The 24,257-nt window shown below is 53.5% G+C and overlaps 3 protein-coding genes across 4 annotated transcripts; 1 reads left to right on the forward strand and 2 right to left on the reverse strand.

Annotated features, from left to right (window-relative positions):
• Positions 1–2,472, forward strand: LOC122383055. Of its 2 annotated transcripts, none has more exons than XM_043369152.1 (2): positions 1–59; positions 926–2,472. In XM_043369152.1, the coding sequence occupies exon 2, from the start codon at positions 957–959 to the stop codon at positions 2,055–2,057; it is 1,101 nt and encodes a 366-aa protein (XP_043225087.1). In that variant the 5' UTR covers positions 1–59; positions 926–956; the 3' UTR covers positions 2,058–2,472. The 2 variants fall into 2 exon arrangements, with proteins under 2 accessions (XP_043225087.1, XP_043225088.1); XM_043369153.1 differs by having other exon boundaries at positions 22–419.
• Positions 2,473–2,559: 87 nt separating this feature from the next.
• On the reverse strand, positions 2,560–22,608 carry LOC122383054. The gene is made up of 16 exons (XM_043369151.1): positions 22,378–22,608; positions 21,713–21,965; positions 21,221–21,342; positions 18,036–18,221; positions 17,459–17,583; positions 16,988–17,156; positions 16,650–16,748; positions 16,232–16,405; positions 15,509–15,674; positions 14,828–14,973; positions 14,192–14,408; positions 13,346–13,499; positions 4,523–5,090; positions 4,129–4,329; positions 3,777–3,885; positions 2,560–3,553 (listed from the first exon to the last, which is right to left on the reverse strand). The coding sequence occupies exons 2-16, from the start codon at positions 21,918–21,920 to the stop codon at positions 3,216–3,218; spliced, it is 2,982 nt and encodes a 993-aa protein (XP_043225086.1). The 5' UTR covers positions 21,921–21,965; positions 22,378–22,608; the 3' UTR covers positions 2,560–3,215.
• Positions 22,609–22,679: 71 nt separating this feature from the next.
• LOC122383027 lies at positions 22,680–23,934 on the reverse strand. The gene is made up of 4 exons (XM_043369084.1): positions 23,805–23,934; positions 23,238–23,459; positions 22,733–22,971; positions 22,680–22,686 (listed from the first exon to the last, which is right to left on the reverse strand). The coding sequence occupies exons 1-4, from the start codon at positions 23,901–23,903 to the stop codon at positions 22,680–22,682; spliced, it is 567 nt and encodes a 188-aa protein (XP_043225019.1). The 5' UTR covers positions 23,904–23,934.
• Between the last annotated feature and the right edge of the window lie 323 nt (positions 23,935–24,257).

Here is a 24,257-nt window from a genome sequence, read left to right on the forward strand (position 1 = left end):
TATGAAAGATTTTGGGCATTTGTTTGTTTGTTATTTACAACTCAAACCAGCAATAATAAGTGATAAATGCTTTGCTATTCTTGTGTTATTAGTTTGTTGTGGTTGAATACTCCACATGTTAATTTTAATTGATGCATGTAGCAAACTTGCTTTGGCAATCCAAAGCAATCCAAAGCTTTGACAGATGAATCATCATCTGTCTATTCAAAACATGCCAGCAAAACCACCTCAAACCAAAGCTGAAACTTGCTGTCACTGTTGCTTCCAGTAAAATTATTAATAGACCTGTCAGCCCTTTTTGTCCAGCCTTCAAGGCTTGGATTATTTTTACTAAAAAAAATCTGAAGCAAGTATGTTCCATCTGGGACTGGGTCAAGTGAAAAAAGCTGATGCCTCGACCATAGCTGAAAAACTAAAAAGTAACTAAAATCTGGCAATTTTTGAACTGCTACATTAGGTATGCAGTTGCTGGAAATGACAGGCAGAAATTATAAGGATGTTTCGACTTAGCCTTGCGGAACCTATCCAATGCATGCCTTTGATTCAATCCAAAAAGCTAGATCACAAAAAGGTAGCAATGTCAATGTGGTTTCAGTTAGTAATTTTAAAAGCGTGTGGTCTTATATGCTGTGGGAAACTAAAAGAGCACATAAAATTATTAAGTTGAAGTGGAGAGTAGGATCTTAGGTAATAAGCTATTATTATATTAAATGGACGTCAATATCAATTTTAGCCTTACTTATCTTTGCATAGGGAATAAGGCATCCATCAAATTAAGCTTGTTTTGACTTTTCAACATGTTGTGGATGTATTTGGACACAGCAAGAGTATTTTTCAGAAGTTTGCACTACAGTCTTTTGGACTAGTGGTTAACAAACATTTCAGTTTCTCTATATTTTATTTACCTGCCGCCAACCCTTTTCAGCTATCTGCCATACTGGAGAGTGGAGAAAGATATGGCATTGGATTCTGAAGCAAAGATTCAGCAGTATGTTGAAGAACTACAGAAACTGAATGAAATCACTGAGTTTCAAAAACGATTTTTCTCTCAGATATCTCTAGCTGTCAATCTGGGAGACACATGCCTTGCTAAACTTTTCAAGCATGAAGTAGCTTATGAAGAAGATGCTGACTGGCATTATGCTAAAATAAAACTGAAAAACAAGTGCAACAACACTTTTCACCAAGACTTTTGGCGTATCATCTTCGATCTGTGCTCTCCGGATGATGAAAACCACAAGTTCTACCATTCCTGGTGTCTGAACAAGCCCTGGAAACATGGTGAAACGCTCGACTTCAGCGTTCGCATTCGCCCTCTGCACGAGAGCTCGACGATAGTGACATGCAGCCTGATGTTTGTCGTGCCGACCTCATACGTGGATGATGAGATGCCTGCCGACGCGGCCTCGGCCGGGAGTGACGCGCCGACTGCTGCTGCTGCCGACCCGGCCTCGGACGCTGATTTGGCCTCGGACGCTGACCCGGGGACGGAGCGGACGGCTGTGATGGCGCTGCCCGTCTTCACCGCCACAGTGGACGCCCTGCACGCGCTGGAGCCGCCCTCGGCGGTCAGCCGGGTGCCGGCGCCGGCGGAGGTGCCGCCCTGGATGACCGAGCTGCTGCCGCCGGACGCCGAGCCGGTGCCGCTGCCGCCGCTGGAGCTGGGCGTCTCCGTGCTGCCGTCGGTGACGGCCTCCGACTGGCTGGCGGCCGTGCTGCGCGACAGCCGCTGCCGGCCCGGCGAGGCGGCGCCGCTGGCCGCCGAGGGCCGCCTCTGGGGCTGGCCGGTCCGGCTGGCCGCCTCCGAGCCCGCCGGCGCCACGCTCATCACCGTCAGCTGCGAGCGGCTGTCGGTGCTGCTGCGGCTGCTGCGCGCGCTGCGCCGTCGCCTGCCCGCGCAGCCGGCCACCGACACGGTGCGCATACCCAGCCACGTGGTGTCTCGGCTGCGCACCCTGCTGGAGCGCGTGGAGGCGTGGAGCGGCGACCCGAGCCGGCTGCTGGAGCTGTGGCTGGCCGCCCAGCAGAGCGTCAGCCACCGCCTGCCGCACGTCTGAGCCGCGCCGACCGACGCCGGGCCACGACCCGAGCGACTTGTGCTGCCTTCTACTTCAGACAGTCGAGAAGTGATCCTGTTTGTAAGCGCAGATATGCGGGATTCATTTCTCGTTCTCGCAACCCCAGCAGTTGAGATGTATCAGCCGTGTTTGGTTTGTAGTCATTAGTAGACTCTATGCTGGGCACCCGGGTGGTGTGTTGATACATCGGCACCAACAGGCGCGTAGTGACGTGGAGCACCGCGTACTGTGTACTTTGTTTCATTCGATACTGTGATATGGTCTCCCGCCAAGAAAGAAAGTGTTATGCAGTATGCTATAAGATTTGTCGGAACTGTTATACAGCTCCGACCCAGCTGTTGTATGCTTAGAGAAATAAAAAGCGAAAAAAAAAAACGGTGAGTTCGCCGTTTTACTTCAAAGTCTATTCAAAATGACGAAAAACTTTGCTCCGTCTTACCACATGCCACATTGTTATCTCGAACAATTCATCAAACGGACATTGTTTTAATGAGTGTATTTCGGGCACATCTGACGTAAAACATGACAACCTTCGCTATGCGGGCATACGACGCAGGCCATAGGACGGCAGGGCATGACCAATGAACACATTTCATTTGTACTGCTACGGTAACCTCACACTGTGTTGGTGATTAGACGGGCACAGGAAGATGGAAAGTGTGCATTAGTGTAAATGAGCATGCCTACCATCCTAGGTCACAGCTGATGATAAGGCACTAGTTCACCGGCCGTCAGGAAGCCAAACGCGTGAAAGGACGTTTGATAAGTGTCGCTGTACTGGTTGGACCTCACATTGAAAATCTATTGATCGGCTTTACGTAATGATTACATCATCAATCGCAGTACAGAGCACAGCGAATCACAAACTATGAATCGATATCAACCCAGGTACCCGCTGATATGGCTTGACACGACATTTGATCTAGCTACTGAACAATCCTAGGACGTACGATCCTGACGCCTTGCCACTCTATAGTGCCTCACAATCGGCGGCTACCGACCGGCGACCGCAGCCTGTCGGAGCCACGGGCGCAGTGTCGGACCTCGGTCTCCGAGCCTCCCGACCTCTGCAGTGACGGAGCGCCGCCCGCTCCCGGCACTGTCCAGTGTCTGCTGTCCCCTGTCTCCCCCCGCCGCTCAGCGGGGCCGGCGGCGGGCGCGGGTAGCGCGCGGCGCCGGCTCCTTGGCCGGGGTCGCAGCCGTGTCGTCCAGCGCTGGCGGCGGCGGCGGACACTCCTGGATCTCGGAGCGCACGGCGGCCGCCCGGCGGCGCGTGCTGCGCACCAGCCGCGGGCTCGGTGGTGTGGGCGGGGGCGGCACGGGCGCGGGCACCGTGCGGACCCGGCCCGCCCGCTTGACCGGCCGGCGCGGCGGCTCGGCGGGCGGCTCCGGCGGCGCGGCCGGCGTGGGAGTCCGCCGGCCCGGGGAGACCTCCTCGTCCGCCGGACTGTCGGTGGTCGTCAGCTGGTCCATACCTGAGCAGCGAACGGAGCGGGGAGCGGGCCACCGGTCAGACGCCGGGCTGGGGACACGGAAATCCGCACAGGTATAGACGAGAGGCGTCTAGTGACACTTCAACGCAAAATACCATCAGTGAAGCACTATGAGAGCTGGACCGTGCTGAAAAGCTCCAAAAGGGACAAGTCCTCGTCTCAACTGTTATCTTGTCCGACCAACCAAACCAAAGGTTTTTCTCACCTCTACTAATCGTCGCCAACTCATCATCCTCTTCTTCGCTCAAAACTTTATCGATCAGAAGCTTCTGGTTCCAAATTTCTGTCAGCAAGTACATGTGCCGCGATACCAGCTGAAAAAAGAAAATCATCAAATCCGTTAACGTATGCGTTTACTAATGGTTATTGTTCAAACATAAGTGCCAACGTCTTAAACATTCAAGGTCAGTCTTCCTCCCGTCCTCCGGCCACCTCGCCGCCAGTCGGCCCTCCTGCCGCCGCCAGTCGGCCCTCCTGCCGCCGCCAGTCGGCCCTCCTGCCGCCGCTCTGACCTGGGTCCTGCCGCCGGCAGTCGGCCCTCCTGCCGCCGCTCTGACCTGGGTCCTGCTGGAGCTCTGCTGGAGCACGCCCAGCGCCTTGCGGTTGACGTGCTGCGCCAGTCGCGCCCGGGAGAACCACAGGCAGATGGCGGCGTGCGCTAGACGTCCGCGGCAGCGCAGCACCCGGCCCGGCTCCAGGAGGCCGTCCAGCTGCCGCGGCCGCAGCTGGCCCAGGCACGAGACGGCCGCTCGGCGCATCTGGAAGGTCACAGAGACGCGGGTGAGAAGGTTAGGTGATGGCAGGACACAGACAGTGACCGACTCTGTGTCGGCTCGAGATTTGTCTTATCAATCGCATTGGCAAGACAACCACACATGTTACCGAGAGTGCAATCATATGTAACAAACCCCACCATCCCAGTGCTGATTCCACCCCACAAAATTCACCGACCTTTTCCTCGAGCAGCGGGTAGCACTCGTCGGCCCCTGCGCAAAACTCCAGCGCCTGGTCGACGTCATCCTGCACCACGGCGGCGCGCGCCGTCTGCAGGCTGAGCGAGAAGAGCAGCAGCAGGCGGCGCGGACAGGCGCACGCCGCGCACCCGCAGCCGGCCGGGTGGTTCAGCGGCGCCGGCGCACTGAAGCGCGCGCGCCGCAGCCGCGGCGACGTGCAGCGCGGCTCGCGCTGCAGCCAGCGCGCGTCCCGGCCCAGCGGCGAGCCTACCGAGCCGACCGACACGGCCAGGTCGCGGCCGCTCTCGGGCGGCGGCGGCGGCGGCGGCTCGGGCGCGGCCGGCGCGGCGGGTGGCGCTGGACTGCGGCGCCGCCGGCCCCGCGAGGACGCCACCGTGGGCGGCGCCGGCGGCGTGTCGGCGGCCAGCAGGACCGGCTGCTTCTGACGCCGCGCGGACGGAGCGTCCAGCACGATGTGCCGCAGTGAGTTCAGCTTGATCTGGGTGTCCTCGCCGTCCTCACAGAGAAGGTCTGCCTCGATCAGCTGCGACAGAAACTCGGCCGTCCTGCACACAGAAAGACGACACACTCAGCGATTGTAACTGTAGCGGGGCTCGGCTGCAAGATAATTATTTGTTTGTTTGATTTGCGAGGCTGGTCAGTCACTGGCGGACACATAGACTGCTACACTGATGGAGTGGGCAATGGGGTTAAGTTGGAATGCAAAAAAAAAGGATTTCTGACAAGGTTACCCTGATAAATCTCTCTTCCCGATCAAAGGATTAAAATAAACAAAAGTACATTACATTACAAACTTCCATTAACTGCACAGAGGGGCGCCTCCCACTGGATATAACCATTCATGCTCACATTCACACCATCATGCACGCTTTCCTTTCATACAAATTAAAACACCAGGTCGCTAAACTGGCCCCTCCCTGTTTACCTTCCCGCGCTTTCCTGCGCTATCCGTGCACAATAATTTTCAGCGTGACCAGGTCCTAACCAAATCCGTTCTCGTGATCTGCTGGTGAAAGGGCTCCTGCGGTGGACCCCGTTCGGCAGAATACGCCGGGTATAACCTAACTTTTTGATACCGGAGTGGGGAGTTAAAGGCGGGTGGAATGCTTCCTGCCTGAGGGGTATACCGATCCATGCCGATCGACCCTCGCTTTAGAACCACTCCGGCGGCCGGAATGTTGACGAACGGGTGAACAATCCCGTACGGTGGCTCTCTCCGCGACAATCCACGTTCGTGAGACGCTGTGCCCTCACGCAATACCGGGGAAAACTCACACCCTGAATCGAACATTCATGCATGAGAACCTCCCGTAATCGAGCAACACTTTCTGTGTCCCTCTGAACTGGTCATTGGGGAGATATAAGATCTGAAAGGCACCGTTCTGGCACCTCCCCAAAGCCAGGTGGTGCGACGGCCTGTACACTCATCGTGAATGCTCCGTCACACCCCACCGGTTCCCGCCTGAGTCATCAGGACTTATAAATCATATGGGTCTTAGCCATGACCGAGACACGGCTATTTATTTTGCCCGACTTACGCCGTAGAAACATCCAGAGGGGCATTTGACGAGCCAGATCATTCAAACGTAAGAGCATGTTGTTTGAGTCACTTGGGTCGTCGTCACTGTCTACGGAATGATGTTGAACCTTTGCCCGAAATACGTTTGCCTCGAAATGACTCAGAGTAAAACGCGCACAAAATAATTAAGTAAACGAAATTATCTATATCTAACTACCTAAGGACGGAGAACCTGCGAAACAAGCCCACAGAGCCGACCTCCTTAGTGTCCAGCACCCAATAACCAAATTTACTACTTCCTCGTCTCATACCCCTGAATTGTAACCGTAACTTCCCGACCTCCTCTTGGCCCAGAAATCCAACGTCCTGACCTCCCGGTGGCCTTACTCGTACCTGACCTGTACCCTCCATTAGTCCGGCCTTCCTACCCTTTTACTACCTTGGCTCTCTATAACCTTCCCTGTGAACTGTAATCTCGTTCTGATTCGATACCAACTTAAACGAGCACTGACATACATTTACCATAGTTTAGACATTCAATAGCTTAATTTAAACTCTCCTCCCCACTCCCATCTCTCATCAGTGAAGTAGTCGCGTCGGTGGGCTTATCACACACAGGGGTGTCACATGCATAGACAGCCTCGCAGCCCCTAAACGTTACGCCAACCAATGTATCCCATATCTGTATCCTTTATCCTATACTTAGCTCGTAATCCCTCCTAGAGTATCCCATCCTTAAAAAAAAAAAAAAAACATAAAAAAACTACGACCATGTTCGCCCTTAAAGGAAATAGTTCACTTTTTAACATGGGTTTTGAACTGGAATAGCAGTTCCGTAGCTTGGGCTGAGACGAGCATAAATCAGGAGCTTTTACAGCCCAACGATCACCCTAGGCAAAGATATTCTATTTCTCGTCCCGAAAAAGGTGTATTGCGTTGAGGATGTGTGCCTTGCATATATTCGCATCCAGTATGAAAAGAGCATGGGTCCCGAAAATTCTTCAGAAACTAGTGAAATTATCTACGAGAACTCAAGAGAAATTCTCGTACTGATCAATAAGGACATTCAGCAGCAGCAGATCGCCCAAATGCCGGTGGCCGCGATAATTTCTCTAGTTTCTGAAGAATTTTCGGAACCCATGCTCTTTTCATACTGGATCGCCTGTGCCTTACAGAAACTGAAAAGTTCTTCTTATATCAAAATATAGAAAATAATCTTTTGTTATAAATAGGTTTTATTTTCTTTGCTGATCATTTTGAACATAAAAAATCATAAATCCATTGCAAAAAAAATAATTTCGTGAAAGTGAACTATTTCCTTTAACATACTGAAATTACCACTGCTGCCGACACAGAATCTAAGAAAGCAGGGCCCTACGCACATCGGTCGCCGAACCGGGTTTCGAACTATAATCAATGACGTCATCAAAGGGTCGGAATGAGACTTTTACTGTTCTCAGAAGCGCGCGCGTATGAATGGTGCACCCTGCCCCGGCATGTCGAGAGTCCTGTGTCAATGACGTCACTCATCGATGGTCACGGCAAGAATAGTTCCGATGACGTCATCAAAGGTTCCATACGAGTCCTTTTCCTACTCTCCAATGTAAATGAATATGAATGGCATGACCAGCCCGACGTACTGAGGGCTCCGGGCCTATGACGTCACTCATCTGAGGGCGCTGTTGGCATTAGGCCCATGACGTCACGAGGATGATCACCATGTGTTTCTCAGTCACCCTGAATAGTGGGCGCGGTCCGGGTGAGCCTACGTGGACCGGGGCTATAGCACCCGTCAAGTGCACAAGTAGAGCGGCCTGCATGGCCCCGGAGGGCACCGATCGACAACATCTCCTCTCACATTGCCTGAGGGCAGACGTCACGCCCCTGACAGCGATCAGTCAGTTCTGCAGTGATCTGCAGTGAGCTTTGCAGCCCTTTACTGGGATAGAACCAGTAGCTGCCCATAACGCACCACCGCCGCCCCTCTGGGACGACTCTGCTCCCCGCTGGCAGTTAATCCTCCTTAATGACCGCTCGCTGGGGTCGGGCGGCTGCCTTCTGCTTGAGAATGGCGCGGGGCGCCATGCCAGTCTGTATAGGATGGCCCTCTGGACCGTCTTCAGGAAGGAGTGATGCTCTATTGCGCCACGGGGTGGCGCGCAGAGCATATTTGGGGACGACCGGTGGTGCCGTGCGCCGTCCAGGCCATGGTGACGTCATGCAGGGGTGACCGTCGCACTGGACCACCCGTCAACTCGGTCGGCCAGCTCGGCAGCGAGCTCGGCAGCGGGCTAACTGGACCGGAGGCACTAGCCGTCCATACGGCACGGCCGTCCGCTGTTCCCCTCTTGTGGTCTCCCCGACCAGACGGCGATGTACCCTGTCCCGGCGCCGGTCGGCTGGTATGCGCTAATGACCCTGACCCCGCCGCGAACCGAGCGGATGGTGAGGATTATCGGGGCGGGCGCCGGCCCGGCGCGGTTTCTGCTCGACTGCGGGGACCGCTTCCGTCTACCGCGGCGACATGCTATTATGAGTGCGGCGCGCTGGACACCTGTCGTACTGATCGTTTACAATTGTGTTTCCTCCCGTGTTATATACACAATCGACACCACCCGCAATGGGGGAACCTTTCCGGGCAAAATGAATGGGAAGACGAAAGATAAAGGAAAGAGAGATAGAGAGAGAGAGAGAGAGAGAGAGAGAGAGAGAGAGAGAGAGAGAGAGAGAGAGAGAGAGAGAGAGAGAGACAGGGAAGAGAGAGAAAGAGAAGGAGAGAGAGAGAAAGAGAGAGAGAGAGAGAGAGAGAGAGAGAGAGAGAGAGAGAGAGAGAGAGAGAGAGAGAGAGAGAGAGAGAGAGAGAGAGAGAGAGAGAGAGAGAGAGAGACGAGGGAAGTGGATGATGTGAGCGTTTTTAGGGAAGGGCTAACTACGGGGAAGGGGTAACAGACAACCAGACATTCATGGACGGTCGCCAGACGCACCGACCGACATTTTGACAAATCCACGGACCGACAATCTAACCCATTTGACAGAAGGACGTGCAGACAATTGGACCGACAAACCGACGGGGTGGCTAGCGAGACAGGTCGACTCTCTCACCGACTGGATGGCGTGCAATCTGACGAATAAACAGACGAACGGGCTGGCAGACCGACATGATTGACCGACCAACAGGTGACTAAACCACCGGCGGACTGACCGACGGACTGATCGACCGTCGGACTAGCAAACAGCCAGGCAGACAGGCAGACAAACAGACAGACCGGCAGACCGACAGACTGACAGGCCAGACCGACAGACAGATGGGCTGACAGAGAGACAGACAGACAGGCAGACAGACAGACAGGCAGACAGACAGACAGACAGACAGACAGGCCGACGACTTATCGATCGACTTGACGAGGACCACAGTTGGGAAGGTGGCGGTGTCGATTATTTACACGCATACTTGAATGCACTGTAAAAATGGATCAACTTCAGTGTCTTGAACAACTAACCGCATTGATCTCCTTTACAAACAAAAGTCCATGCTCAATCGTTCTTTGACAGCGTAATTGCTTGTCACTGACCTGGCACGACCCCGACACGCTCCCGACGCGCGCCCGGCCGGCCGTCCCGCTCCGACTCGCTAATCCGCTGCTCCGCCCGGGCCGTCTGATCCCTTCCCATGCGGCAGACCGCCCCCCGCATTCCTTCCGAGAGCGCAGCTGACCGTCGCCACCCGGCCGCGGGTTGAGTGATTAATGGCACGCGATTGTTCCTATTCTTTCCTTGGATAATCCTATCACTTAATCACCAGGACAGCTAATGATATAAATGTGTAGCGTACTACTGCATTTTATCGTGTCGTAAGGAATCTGAACGCAAAGCAATTCTGTAAGTCGATCGAGGCGATATCGAGCTATTCATGAATTATAAGGACAAGTCGGATTGCTTCCCATCAAAGGTTCTACTTTACTTTGGAGACCGAACCATAATAACAGTTAAAATTTAACCATAAGCACGTCCATTTCACTTACGTTTTTAAAAGCTTAACAAAGAAACGGCAAAACACAAAGTACAGCGTCATGGCACGTATGTTATTTCAAAGTATTTGAAAATAAGTAGGTACCTAACAGATGCTGCATAAAACAAATTATTAGCTGATCAGATAAGTCTGAGGTGTGAGCTACTGATTCTATACCGAAATTAACCTGAGATATCCGAAATGAAGGCCGGTAAATGACGATAATGGACTGACGATATTTTGCAACGAGGTAAAGAATTAACTGAAAAAAAAACAAACAGACTGAGGAGATTTAATTGCTGGGAAACTTAGCTACGGAACCGCCTTCACCAAACTGTACGCCATCAGTGATCAGCCGATCGGCCGGCCGGTTCAGCCGCACCGCTAGCACAGACGCTGACGTGAGACAAATCACTTGCGCCGCCGGAATCCTCGTGATTAGTGGACCCATTGTGTATCCCGTTGAGACCCACACGATATTCCCCCAGTCTTGTCACCTGCAATGCCCACCGAAGTGTCCCGGCCCCGCCATAAACGTGTTTAAACTTCCCGATCGCTCCCCATTTGTGATCTCATTTCCCAATTAACTCTGAAAGAATCGTTCCACTATCCCCGGTTTATTCACAAAAGCGGAGAGATCAAATTAGCCAAAGACTTTACACCGACCAATTCTAAACAGAAATTGATATCAAATTTAAGATAACAGCGCTAATAACCTATTTCCCTAAGAGCTAGTGGCACGAATGGCAAACCAAGGTAACAAAGTGTAATCAAACCCGGAAGCCGGACGATAGGCCAGTCAGATAATTAACATGCGCACTGCGCAGGCAGAAAGCATTACCCTCCCCCTTCAGAGATTAACCCGGGGAGCACCTCTGATGAGCGGAGCAGAGCCCGACCACGACGCCACGCCACAGTGCCAGGTGTCAGGGCACGCCCCCCCTGTGACCCTGCTAATGAACCCATCGATTATCCCCACACACCACACTCACATACACTCACACCTATTCTACTGTCCCCTCTAATCAGATCCATCAGTAACCAATAAGGCCGGATTAATCACCTCAGGGAGAGAGAGAGACCAAGGCGGCAAACAGGGCACATGATAAGGAAAAGATGGGCTGAGCAGACTTGTGCCACCAGTGCTAACCTTTTGGTGCTGGGTGCCAAATTTGATACAATGGCTGACTGGGTGGCGCTGAGCTGACCGTTGAATGACGAGAGATTGAGACGAGCAGACGAGGCGTGGTACCGCCGGCGCAGACTGCGAATGTGACCGGCGAGCAGGTCTTGGCTCCCGTGCAGGGACTTACTTGTTTACTGGCGTCAGCCCTCTGGGTCGTCGAGCCGGCGGCGGGAAGCTGGCCATGACCGGAGAGATAGAGATGAGGGCAGGCGCCAGACGGCGCCGACCCGTCCACCTCTTGCGTCACCACCGACTGAACTGTGCTCCACTGTCTCTGTCTGTCCTTGTTGTCCTGAGGCCCCTCCTCTCTCTTTTCTGCCCTTTTTGTATCCCTCTCGCCGCCTCCTCGGGCCATCCTCTGAATCCTCAACTTCGCTCCGCCCCTTTTCTGTCGATATCGGTTGTATTTCTTGCCAAAAAGGTTCATGTTTCCATCAGTTTGACCCTGGATTTGAGCTCTGAATCGTCCAACTTTTGCAGCGTGCCCTCCGGCGGGCCGTAGTCATGGTGATATTTTGTCTTCGATGGTGCTCCTCCTATTTCGAATTTCCCTTGCTCTGATAGGTGGGAACTCATAAGCTCCCACCCCTTCCCACGAAAATGTAACCTCAGGGCCAGCTGCCATGGTGTCGTGGCTCCGCCCACATTTCCATCTTCCATTCGAGCCTCAGACGCACCCCTGATGCCGGTCGCTGAGGATGGGGAGAGGCGGTCCAGCTGCATATGGGTCACCGTATAATGGTGCTCCACGTCCCGGAATTCGGCGAAGTCCTTGATCAATTCCGAGCTGCCTGAAATAGCAATATTTTTCTTCCTTTAGCTCCCCCTCTCCCCCGATGTCCGCCCTGCCAGACGTGCCCTCCACGCCGATAGTGATGGCAGGCTGACGCCGGCCGTCTGGTGGGGGGGGAGAGGTGTGGGAGCCGAGAGATGACCCATTTCGCACGGCGGCCGGTGCCGAAAACAGCTGCGCCCTGCTTGCCCAGTGACGGTTCCTGGTGTTATGCTCCTGCCACTGCGTGCCTTCCAGGTGATCGCGTGTTTTTGAATGGCACGCGTGTCCGGGTCAACTGAAGCCGACGCCGGCCGTCTGGTGGGGTTTGGGGAAGGGGATCGAAAGGCGACCCCTTTCCCAGGGAGAGCTTTGCCAACGCAGGTGTGCCCTGGCATTATGTTCCTGCCGCTGCGTGATTTCCAGGCGGTCCCGTGTCTCTGATGGGGCGCAGGTTTGGGCCAGTGGCATGCCATTTCGTCTGTTCAGCTTCGAAAATAGATGTGTTTGCTTCAAAACTGCCCTTGTGTTCCGTGTCAGGGGCGCAGCTGCAGCGATTTAATCGAACGTGGCGCTGCCATGTGCTACCCTTTCAGAATACTCTTGTGTTGAGTTCGGTCAGAATTTTCCCATGGTCGTCGGACGGTCATCAGTGGCATTGCCAGTTATTTTTGGATGTCAGCTGCCGTGAGAGAGCCGGGCCTGGACAGATGAGAGAGCCGGACCTCTGTGCCCTGTGCGGCGCACGCAGGTGGCTGGGGTCGGCCGGCGGACGACTGATGACTCTGTTTATGAAAAGAGTCGGGCGCCAGACTGCAAAGCCGGCCGCTCACGCTTTGAAGATTAGGGTGGGAGCGGGTGACACGCTTCCCCTCCCACGGCCTAAATGTGTTGGGTTTTCGCAGCTGCCCTCCTCTGCGCCTGGCCCCGTCCCGGCTGATATTGTGGGTCGGTGTGCCGCGGCCGGGAGCCGGCGTCCGCAAAGAAAATGAACGCGGCAGCGTTACATAACAATAAATACACAGTTTATATACACAGTTTAAATAAATACACAGTTTTCAAAGTCTTTCTTTTCATAGCAATTATGAAACTCGATAGGTATATACAACAGATAATATCGTTAAACAATCGACCGCAGAATATATACGCAGGAGCTTGCTCATCGGAGGACACATCTACGTCACATCTTTTAGTTTACCTACTCCATCAACTACGCGCCACGCGATCACCCGACATTCACACCTCACTAGCTCCAGCAGTCACGGCGGCCTCCATCCTAGCCGAGGCCACCCTCCCAGCGACCGCCGACCCTACCTGAGCGCTGCGGCCACTCTGTACGCGGCCTCCATCTGGTCTCGGACGTAGCTGCGCACCTCGCGCGGGCAGTGCATCCACGTGAGGACGGCGCCCACGTGACGGACGGCGTCAAACACCAGGCCCAGCGCGTACAGGTGCTCCGCCAGACAGGCTGTTGGGGAGCGGACAGGGCGCCGAGTCAATGGAGCGATCAATGGGCAGCCATTGAAAACAACGCAGCTAATAGCGTATAACGCTGCTGTTCTAAGAAAAGATATCAATCTAACACCGCGCGAGTACAAGCCAGAATAAAACGATCAGACTATGAAACACTCATATACCACATGCGGCGCCTACATACGACAAACTTTTCGAAAATGATATCCTCAGAATGACAGAACACCGGCACGCCAGTAAGAGACAAACTTGGCTAATATTGGTCACGAAGTTGCCCGGAAGAATGTCGCAATATGTCACAGCAATAGGGTGACTGATCCAGATCATCCCCACATCCGATGTACTAAGAGTTCATGACATTGCGATCCTCGTCTTCCAGCACTGTTGGCGTCTATCCCGCGCTGACCGAAACCACCCGATCTGTTTCTGCGTGTAGCACACAGTGTAACACTCGGTCGAGTCCTGCCACCGCCGTCTCGCCCCTTCCCCTCTCACCCACCCGCTCAGCCGGCAGTGCCGACTGCTGATCTCCGCTCACCCAACGGGTTTGTCTTCACCACCCGCCGGTCCCGTCAGTCCCGCTCACGTACTGGGTTTGTCGTCCCCACCCGCCGGTCCCGTCAGCCCCGCTCACCCACCAGGTTTGTCCCACGGCCACCTCCCGCCCCGCCAGTCCCGCTCACGTACTGGGTTTGTCGGCCGCCAGCCAGGCGCTGACGCAGGCGCCGTGGAAGGCCGCCACGCCGGCCATCTCCAGTGTGTTGGTGCCGCGGCTGGACGGTACGCAGGCGCACAGAGAGGCCAGCCGGTACGCCTCGGCGGCCACCCGGAAATAGGGGATACTGCGGGTGAGCAGTGCCGGGTCCTCCAGCACAGAGTCCAGCAGCGGCAGCGCCGACGACACCTGAGAGCGGACAGGGGAGGGGCCGGGGGGGTCAGACGGGAGGGCGCGGCGAGAAGAAAAACACCGGGGGCCGCTACCTTTGATGCAATGCTATCCAAAATAGCCACATAGGATCGAGTGACAACAAATAGGTACAACGAAATCGATCCATAATTACGGGAATGTTGTGCAAATCAGATGTAACGGATTGCATTCGCATGCTTGCATTTCTCGATTCACCACACATTTTAGTACTGCATTTCCCGTCTCGGTGCAGCTCAGTCGATACCGCCCAAAATGTGGCCTGTACTGACCTGCTGCAGGTGGTAGTCTGCCCCTGTACTGACCTGCTGCAGGTGGTAGCCCCCCTGTACTGACCTGCTGCAGGTGGTAGTGCCCCTGTACTGACCTGCTGCAGGTGGTAGTGCCCCTGTACTGACCTGCTGCAGGTGGTAGTGCCCCCAGGCCTTGGCCAGCGTCCAGCGGAGGACGACCAGTCGGTCGGAGGAGGCGCTGACGGCCACCTCCACCGGAGTCAGGTCCTCCTCCTCCGGCCACAGGTTCGACTGGAGCAGCTCAGAAGCGGCTGGGGGCGGAGAACAGCAACGTCAGACTGACAGCACCGTCACACGGCCACACATCAGTGTGTGCTCACATAGCACCATAGCTCAGAGGCCGCTGGAGACGGACGACCACAGTCAGACACAGCGCCGTCAGATTAATTACTTAGGTAGCACGAGAGTAGCGCGATACATACGCGATACAGCGTCGAGACACATCTCGTTGAATGCTAGTAGGGTAATGTGACTGGCGTATTTGAGAAAGTTGCAAATCTATCAGCTCAAAGCAAACGAGGCAATATGGGGCCCCCGACGCGTCTACCCATTCCCCACTCGGCTACGCAATGAGCGGACCAGATGCGCTCAATAATCCTAGTTCGCATTGATCACTCTACTTGCGAGCACACACCACAAACCCGTAACAAGCCGATACAACTGTCAGCAATGGACACAACAAACTATAATTCTCGTTTATATGGACAAATCCACTTCCAAGTCACAAAAAAAAATGTTTGAAATCTTGAGGAAAAAGCAGTCTCCATAATTCCCCGTCCGTCCCACCTGTGATGCAGGCGTTGGTGTCTTTCAGCTGCTGTCCGGCCCTGTAGACGGCCCTCCACGCCCTGGCGGCCTGCAGCTGATAGCCCAGTCCCGTGTAGATCTGAGCGGCACCGGTCACCGCCGTCAGCAGGTCCGTGGGCGGGTGCAGCTCAGACTCGGGCCCCTTCTGCAGGGGGGGGGGGGAGGGAAGGGGGTCGGTCAGCAGGTCCGTGGGCGGGTGCAGCTCAGACTCGGGCCCCTTCTGCGGGTGAGGAGGGGGAGGGGTGACAGACGGTCAGCAGGTCCGTGGCAGGGTGCAGCTCAGAGTCGGGCCCCGTCTGCCGGGGGCAGAGGGAACGGTCAATGAAGGCGCGTTATGTAAATGGAGAATGGCACCTGAGCTAATCAAATCGCTAAATCAGGAGCTGCTTTGCTTATTGGACACACTGTCAGCGTCGAGACACATCTCGTTGAATGCTAACTTAGGGTAATGTGACTGGCGTATTTGAGAAAGTTGCAAAAACCTCAGACATTCTAATAATATGAGAGCCAAGACTGTTACACACGGACAACTGTATATTGCAGAAAACAGAAAATGATGGGCACTTTATATAACTGAGCCACCGATGACTTAACAACCAGGTATTCTGCAACCATCTAATCCGCACCCCGAGTACTCTGGCCTTTTGATTCCCCCGCCCTATCCATCACCCCTCCCCACCTCTACCCTGACTATCGTCTCACCGTCTCGAAGAGGCTCTCGGCCAGTCCGAGGACGGCCTGCAGGGGCTGCAGGGTGGCCGCCTCCCGGTCCAGGTTGATGGACAGATAGTCAGGCACCACGGTACACGACGCGTCCAGGTCGACCTCGTCGTCAGGCGCGGACGGCCGCTGGCTGACCTGTGTTAGCGGCGACAGCTGACGGAGGAGAGGTGGGGAGGGCGAGGGTTAGCTGACCTGCCTCCCCCGCTGACCTGTGTCAGCGGCGACAGCTGACGGAGGAGAGGCGGGGAGGGCGAGGGTTAGCGCCGCGGTCAGGTATGGGAGGTGGCCTCGGAGACTAGGGCCTAACCAGGGCTCATAGTCACATATCAATGACGGACGATATGTATGGTCTACTAGTGAAGTGATGAAAAAGACGATAAATACGTGAGTTGCCTACCTTCGCCGCCTGGATCTCGACTTTCTTCCGGTTGATACACAGATAGTAGTTGGCCATGCAGAGGTTCAGCCTCAGAGAAGACTTCTTCGACTGACCGATCTGAAACGATAGACCGATCGTGTAATGATTGACATTGACAGAGTGGTCATCGTCACTGAACGACACTAAAATAAGTCAGAGCCCAATGGATTCAGACGCCACCGATCGAAACCTTGCAGCCAACAGTACGAAAGAGAAAAAGGAAATAAAACGGAATAATGTTTGAGAACAACTGCATTCACGCCCAGATAAAAAGTCGCATATCAAGCCCGATCTCCTCTCCCACTCCCGTCCCATACCTTTTCCGCGAGCATGGCGACCGCCTCTGCGCACTCGTCGGCCGCCTGCTCGGCGCCGCACAGCCCGACCTGAGCCCGTGTGACCAGCATCCAGGCGCGCTGCGCCGGGCTGAGCTGCAGCTGACCGTAGTGGACCAGCGCCGCGCGCACCGCCTCACTCAGGTCACCGCTGGATAGGGGAGGGAGGGGGGTTAGATGGCTAGAGCAGTGCACGGTCATACTCGTAGATATATCGTGGAGTTTTATCGGGACCCGGCATTTGAATTGCTATCTATGCCAGCTGTTGACACACTAGGCAATATGAAAAATGAATGATGTTGAGTCAACCAACAGGCAGCTGCTTAAAAGGTTACAAAAACATCGACATATCCCACACGTCAGACTGGTTAGTGACTGACAGACATCCCTACTCTGAGCCAAGCTCCACACTCTAGTCTGCGGTCTGGCCGCCTCACAGGCTACGGTACCCACCTGACGCTGAGGTAGTGTTTGACCTCCAGGTGCAGCAGGCGGGCAGTGCTCGGAGCAGAGTCGCCGGCGCCGGGCCGAGGCCGGTCAGAGCCCACATCGGCCATCAGCTGGGGAAGCGTCACCTTCTGCGGGGGAGAGCCATGGGTCAGGGAATGGGAGATGCACCGGCAGCGCGATGAATGATGAATGGAAAAAAGCCAGGAAGGCAATTAACCGACGATTGAAGCCGCATCGGCAGATGACAGCTAAAATGGATTGCCATGAAATTACTGGCCTTGCTGGCTACTCATAAGGTTGCCTAAATAACCCGATTGGCCAAACGAAAACACTTATGCCTGCAGCGTTGCACCTTTATATCCCAGAATCTACTTGAGTAGTCAAAATCAAGCAGTTAGATCCATCTTACTTTACTTTACACTTATTTCGGACTCCATCTAGTAGATGCAGAATCATTTCTGCTCGTCTTCCAATATGTTGGCTGCGAACCATCGCATTGCGTATTGCCATCCTCATAAAGATGGCAATACGCAAAGAGTGGAGCAATCAGCAAACCCCCACCAGTCGCCGTCTCCCTCACCATGCAGTCTGTCTGCTGTCGGCTGGCGGCGTCCCGTTTGACCTTGGCCCAGGCGGTCAGCAGCTGCGGCAGGTGGTCGGAGGCCAGCGGCACGGCGCGCGCCAGGCAGCGCAGCGCCGCCTCGAACTGCTGCCGGCCGCGCTGGGCGTCCACCAGCAGCTGGGTCTTGCTCGCCACGCTCGACGACTGGTGACGGGGAAGGGTGTGGTAGTGAGGCAGGCAGTCAAAGATGGCGATGAGAAATATAAAAACGAGATCTGCCGTCGGGAGGAAAAAAGCCGTATCTGGGGCACTTTTTCGAATTGAAAATTGTTCAGGAGAGGCAAAAACGCGTTTTTTGTTATAAAATTCGTTAACTTTGCTCAATAACGAAACAAAACATACTGCAGTGATCTGAAAGAAATTTTAAATCCAATGAAAGTGGTTATAAAAGGGAAATTATTTTAACCTAAAAGCAAAAGGCGAAAAACTTTTTTGCTTCCAATTCAACCCCGAGTTTGCGGAATATTTCTTTCACGAAAAAAGCCGTATCGTGGAAGAAAGCCGCATCGTACGAGACACCTGAGCAATACTGTCATGAAAAAAGCCGTATGTCTGATACATTGGTTAACCGATCGGGAATAAAGCCGTATCGCCATTTTTGTTTAATCATATTGTCGTCAAAAAGCAGTATCATCGGTGCATTTGTATTGACAGTACATATTTGTCCATAAAAGAACTAAAGCAGTTCCGCTGCTGGTTCCGTTCCACTGCTTCAGCTCTCAAGTATGGATATTTAATTGAACGTTCGATACAAAAACAAACATGATACCCATTTTAAACTACAGCATCCATGCATAATCGCATTATTGTCGTAACTTTAGGCTCTTGGATTCTGATTGTGCAGGGTGCCATCAAAAGACAGCTTGACCAACCGACCAGGGACGTAGCCAAGGGGGGGGGGGGGCACAGGGGTCATGCCCCCCTCTTAAGGCGAAAAATAAAATAAAATTTAATAAAAAAAAAACACAGCTGCACCTCACCCCAAGAGATAGTGGGCCAAATCCGAGGAGTTTTCCTTTTCTGGAGGGGCACGACACTAGGCAGCGACCTGTGGCCCATCCTTGAGCAAAATCCTGGCTACGTGCCTGCAACCGACCAGGGGAATCACGAATGCTGTCTTTGTACGGTGCTTCAATTTTCTATTACACTGGACTCCAGAGTTAATTCTGAGCCACCGATATATTCGGAGAGATGAGTGTGCCGGTCTGCCGCTGCGCCGGAGCCACGGCGACAATGTCGAGAGAACCGAGATAGTGTAGTTTCCCATCGTCGATCTGCAGACCTCAAAGCACTTCAAGGGGGCAAGAGACGATGAGTGGGAATGTTGCTGATTAGCTGGACACAAGGTTCCCGGAAAAGGGACGCTGTTAAGTCACGTGGTGCGCAGCTACAAGCACGGAACCGCCGGGCTCCTGAACCAAAATAGAGGATTGTGTAGAACTTCAGGAATTCCTGTAAAGAAACTGCATCTACGAAGCCTGTGCGAAACATCTAGGGCGACAGCACTGTGCCGCGGCTGAGGGTGTAAGCAAATTCCGCCTCATTGTCGGAAATCGCTAGACTGCTGAGAGCTCCACACGTCTGCGGGAACGCCCTTTAGAGGGCGCACCCTCAAAAGGCCCCTGCATGTGCACTCGTATTCACAGGGCTCTGATTATAGCGCCTACTGCAACAGAGCAGAGGGCTATTCAGTACGCCTTGCTGCATCCTTCACCGGCCACAGCTGTGCTGGTAGGCTCTGGGCAGCTGCCCGTAGAATATGACAATGTTGGGCTTGTGTGGGTGCTACAAGGTAGCCTAAATTTCCAATATGATTGAGCATCATGGGTATGAGGGAGCCGGAAAGAAGACGGTAAAGTCATTGACCAGGAATGGAAGTGACAGGGGATGACGTCCCAAAGATACATGGGCGTGGTCACAATTATCACAATGAATGTGACGAGGTTGGCAATAGCAATCGACCTTTCACGGTATTCAACTATATCTTCACTATATCTTCAACGGTTTTACGACAAAGATTGTAGGTCGTCGTACTAAGCGTGCCGGTTACGAGCTGCATGTCTATGATGATTACCGGGTCGAACTTAACATGATGCTATTTTGGTTTTGGGGTGGGGTGAGGACAGGGAGGACAAATTAATCATGGGGGAGGCTAGATCGGGTATTTTTATTGCAATTTTAAACGAAGCTGGGGAAAAGAACGGTCGGATTATACTGGCGCTCTCGGCTGGTTAGCACTTCAAAATACTGAATGCCCGGCACCCTCCTGACACCACCGAGCTGGCAAAGTTCTGTTGGCTTCAAACTTCTCAAGTTCACTCCCTATTTTATTTCAATTAAAATTCCCCTATAAATGGTCACATATTGCTGCGATCACGTAGCATGTTTGTGTAAATGTTCAACTGTTCCGTCCAGGATATGCCGAGGCCATGCTAAATGAGTAGATACGGCTTTCTTCCAAACTGCCTGGACCAACGATTCGGCTCATATTTCACAGGCCACCATCAAATAAAAGCCGTATCTACAAGATACGGCTTTCTTCCTGACTTATCAGTTCCACATTCTTTGTTTGAAATTTTGCATAAATGCCGTATCTGCCGAATTTAAGGATACGGCTTTCTTCCTGCGTGTTTTGCTATCCCTGATGTAACAAATCCGTTTTTGAATTTTTATATTATATATAATATTTTCATTTTTGAGTGTACACACGTTTGAGCAGTACCATTAAACGCGTCATGAAAAGAGCTTTCCAACGATATCAAAAACGAAAAATCGATAAAAATGCGACTTACGGCTTTTTTCCTCCCGACGGCAGAGATACATTCACAAACTGGTAAGGCACGCTCGACCGCAAAGTCTACAAGTCATGCTAATTAGCCTCTACTGCCTCTAGTTCGTCATCCTTAGCCACTACTGTCTCTAGTTTTGTTAGCTAGCTTATATATGAGCAGCTTCTAGGCGAGCTTCTAGATGAGCAGCATAGCATAAGCACGGAATATATAGTCTATGACATAAATATGTCGTAGACTATATATTCCGTGGCAGAAGTCACTGGCAGCGCCAATGAACCCGGCATAACCTCCCTCCAATCAGCCCCCATGTTTTGCCCTTACCCTTCCCGTTTCCGTCGTTTCCGTCCTCACCTTGACTTCGCTGGGGTCGGCGGCGGCCGCGGCGCACTCAAGGAAGGTGCTCAGCGCCTCCATACCCTCGTCGTCGTGACCGGCACGCATATTCACCACGCCCAGATTACCCGAGAACGTCACTGTCCGGAAATCACGGGTAGAGAGGTTACGAATACAGACACGGACATATGCGACAGGATACGGGGGGATCAAAGGCAAGAACGCTTCTGTTCCATACAATGACAGCTGTTATTTCCTTGTTTTCTGTTGCTGCTTTTATTGAGACTGCTCTGGATTAATGATAGAAACTGAGACTATTGGCGGTTTAAGCTTGCAGCAAACTGCCATCTGACTAGAAATGACAGCGTATGACTCGCAAATAATAACGAGGTTTGAAAAATCGGTGAACCGTTACCATATGAACAATACCATATGAATAATATGCGCATTGACAGTTGGGGTTTCGGGGATCATTCAGTGATTCCCCTCCCACCCCCTCGGAAATCTCACCGAGCACGGCCGACCAGCGGGCGCGCTCCTCTTCACTGAGTCGCTCTCCCAGCGGGGTCACTGCTCTCAGCAGGTTCAGCGCCGCCGTCGCCAGGGCGGCCGGCGCCGGCGAGGAGCGGGCCACCTCGACTAGCAGCGTGTGGGCGCAGCTGCAGGCGCGCACAGCCACGGACAGTGGGACGCGCGGGGGCAGCGGGCAGACGGTCATCAGGCGGGCGGCGTCACAGGCCCGCCGCGCAAGCTCTGCAGACACCTGGCGGAGAGGGGGGGGTGTCGGTGTGGGGACTGGAGCGATCGGCGAGACAATTATGCCGTAAAATGGAAGGACAGCAATTAGGACGAGACGATGATGGCAATCTGGCAATGACGAAATTTGTTGGGAACCACGACATTTAAGTTATATGGCCAAATTATGTAGGCTTTTCAACGTCTTTTGATCTCAGAACAACGAAATATTTGTTAGACTAGAATACGAAGAGGTTTTTATAAATGTTATAGGAAAGTCTAAGCCTACAAGACAAACAAAAAATATGGACGTCTAACGTGGAATGACAACGTCAAGAAGCCTGTAAATCCCGAGTGTAATTTCAGCCTCCCGCTGACCGCATCCCGACCATAATGAGCGTGGGTGGGCGCGGGTAAGGGTCCGTTCGATATTCACTCACCGCCGGGCGGCTGGTGCCGGAGGTCGCTGTCAGCTGTTGCAGTAGGTAGTAGACCGTGTACAGCGCCTCACCGGCCAGCTCCTCCCCGGCCACATCCTCCACCTCCGCGGCCTCCCCAGCCTCCCCCGGACCGGCCAGCGCGCCAAACACCGCCGTCACGAGCCGCAGCGGCCGGCAGTGCGCCGCCAGCCGCCGCAGGTGCGCCGTGAAGGCCGCCGACGGCAGCGCGCCGCAGCAGGCCAGCCGGGCGGCGGTGAGCGCCACCAGCGGCGCGTGCTCGGCCGGCGCGCTGTCCGCCAGCGTCAGTAGCTGCTCGGGCAGGCCGGCGGCGGCGGCGGGCCGGCTGCGGCCCCACTCGGCCACCTGGTGCGCCGTCTGGGACAGTTTGTCGGCGCCGGGCCGGCTGAGCAGCAGGTTGCGTAGGCTGGCGCGCAGCAGACCAGCCGCCAGCGGCGCCGAGCGCGCCTGGTAGGCCGTCTTCAGCAGCAGGTTCGAGTGGTTGAGGAAGACGGGCGCCGCCGGAGTGGCTGTCGGGTCGCTCGGCAGCAGTCTGTCCAGGTGCCCCGCGAACGATAGCACCAGCTCATGGTGCTCCTGTGTCCCAGAGGGAGAGCAAAGATCGTCACAAAATACAAATCAGTGCATAATTAGATGGATTTGCGGCCAGTGTTACGAACCGTGTCAAGCTATACATCATTCCAGGACGTCACTTTGAGCAAAGTTCTGAAAACTGCAGCAATGAGGGAACTAGCAAGCCCAATCTGATACAAAAATGTGCGTGAAAGATATAAGTAAATCGTCGACCCTTTCGGTAACTCTGCCTGAAGCAAATATAAACCACCTGCCACCATGCTACTGACCTTTAGGGCACAGGTGTAGGTGAAGAAGTAGACCTGGTCGCAGAACTTTATCAGCACGTCCTCGGGGACGGCAGTGACGGCGGCGCAGCATCTGTCCGAGGCGGCGAGCAGCTGCAGCTGCTGCTCGGCCGACAGCTGCGCGGCCCGGTGCTGCAGCTGCCCGGCAGCTGTGCGCAGCGCCCCGTACAGCGCCGCGTAGTCCGGCCCCTCGGCCAAAAACGCCTGACCAACGGCGTGACCGGAGTCATAGAGTGAACTTCGGCGACACTAATGACGTTCACTAACAATCTGTCAAAGCCTGATTTACTGATTTACTTTGCTGATTTCTTCTGTTGGCAATCAAGACAGATAGCTACAGCAGTATGCATGATGGTGTCAGTTTCCATACTTGAAAGTGGATAAAGTTAGGGATATCGTTAATCTCTCTTTACAAACAATTGAGGGCTAATGTGCATTCAGGTCACATCGATATCTGAGGAGAATCAGACAAAATCATCCTAAAAAAATGGCCACAGGTAAGTATATTGTAGCTTTCTCAACATAAAAGTAAATATGTTCATTACTCACCTCAACATCAGCAGTTAAATTTGTGAGAGCAATCTTCTGCAAATTCAGCATCAAAACCTTTGCCATTTTTCCTGGAACACAAATACAATCATTACACATATGAATGTCAGGGATTATATGCAATTTTATTTGTCCTTTTTAATCATTGCGATTGGGCTGGGGAGTGGAATGGAAACCTGACATCAAAGCAGCATCAAACAATTATCTAGTCAAAATATGTTTAAAGGTGTCTCCTGGCAAATAGGTAGGCACCTAGTAACAATTGCAATGCATCTTGCATAGGTACAAATTAAGAGTTCCTTCAATTGAGAAGCCAAGAATGTCTTAAGCCCATCTATCCTCTTCTCAATAGTTTTATATTTTCTACTGATCATGCCCAAATGCAGCAGCAAAGTCCTCAATTCATCTAATTTGGATGAGCAATCCTACTTCGTAGCCTAGCTCCTGACTCCT

The sequence above is a fragment of the Amphibalanus amphitrite genome, unplaced genomic scaffold (genome assembly GCF_019059575.1).
Source record: "Amphibalanus amphitrite isolate SeventyFive unplaced genomic scaffold, NRLGWU_Aamphi_draft 000153F_arrow, whole genome shotgun sequence".
Classification (NCBI taxonomy): domain Eukaryota; kingdom Metazoa; phylum Arthropoda; class Thecostraca; order Balanomorpha; family Balanidae; genus Amphibalanus; species Amphibalanus amphitrite.

Bases quoted from the DNA above. Each gene is read 5' to 3' on its own strand.
- LOC122383055 (XM_043369152.1), top strand. From the start codon at position 957: ATGGCATTGGATTCTGAAGCAAAGATTCAGCAGTATGTTGAAGAACTA.
- LOC122383054 (XM_043369151.1), bottom strand. From the start codon at position 21,920: ATGACCGTCTGCCCGCTGCCCCCGCGCGTCCCACTGTCCGTGGCTGTG. The intron at 21,343-21,712 runs GTGAGATTTCCG...ATTTCCGGACAG, and splicing joins CCGCTGGTCGGCCGTGCTCG to TGACGTTCTCGGGTAATCTG. The intron at 14,974-15,508 runs GTGGGACGGACG...CTCCGCCCCCAG, and splicing joins CACCAACGCCTGCATCACAG to CCGCTTCTGAGCTGCTCCAG.
- LOC122383027 (XM_043369084.1), bottom strand. From the start codon at position 23,903: ATGTGTAATGATTGTATTTGTGTTCCAGGAAAAATGGCAAAGGTTTTG. The intron at 23,460-23,804 runs GTGAGTAATGAA...GCCGTTGGTCAG, and splicing joins ATTTAACTGCTGATGTTGAG to GCGTTTTTGGCCGAGGGGCC. The intron at 22,972-23,237 runs GTCAGTAGCATG...TCTGGGACACAG, and splicing joins CCTACACCTGTGCCCTAAAG to GAGCACCATGAGCTGGTGCT.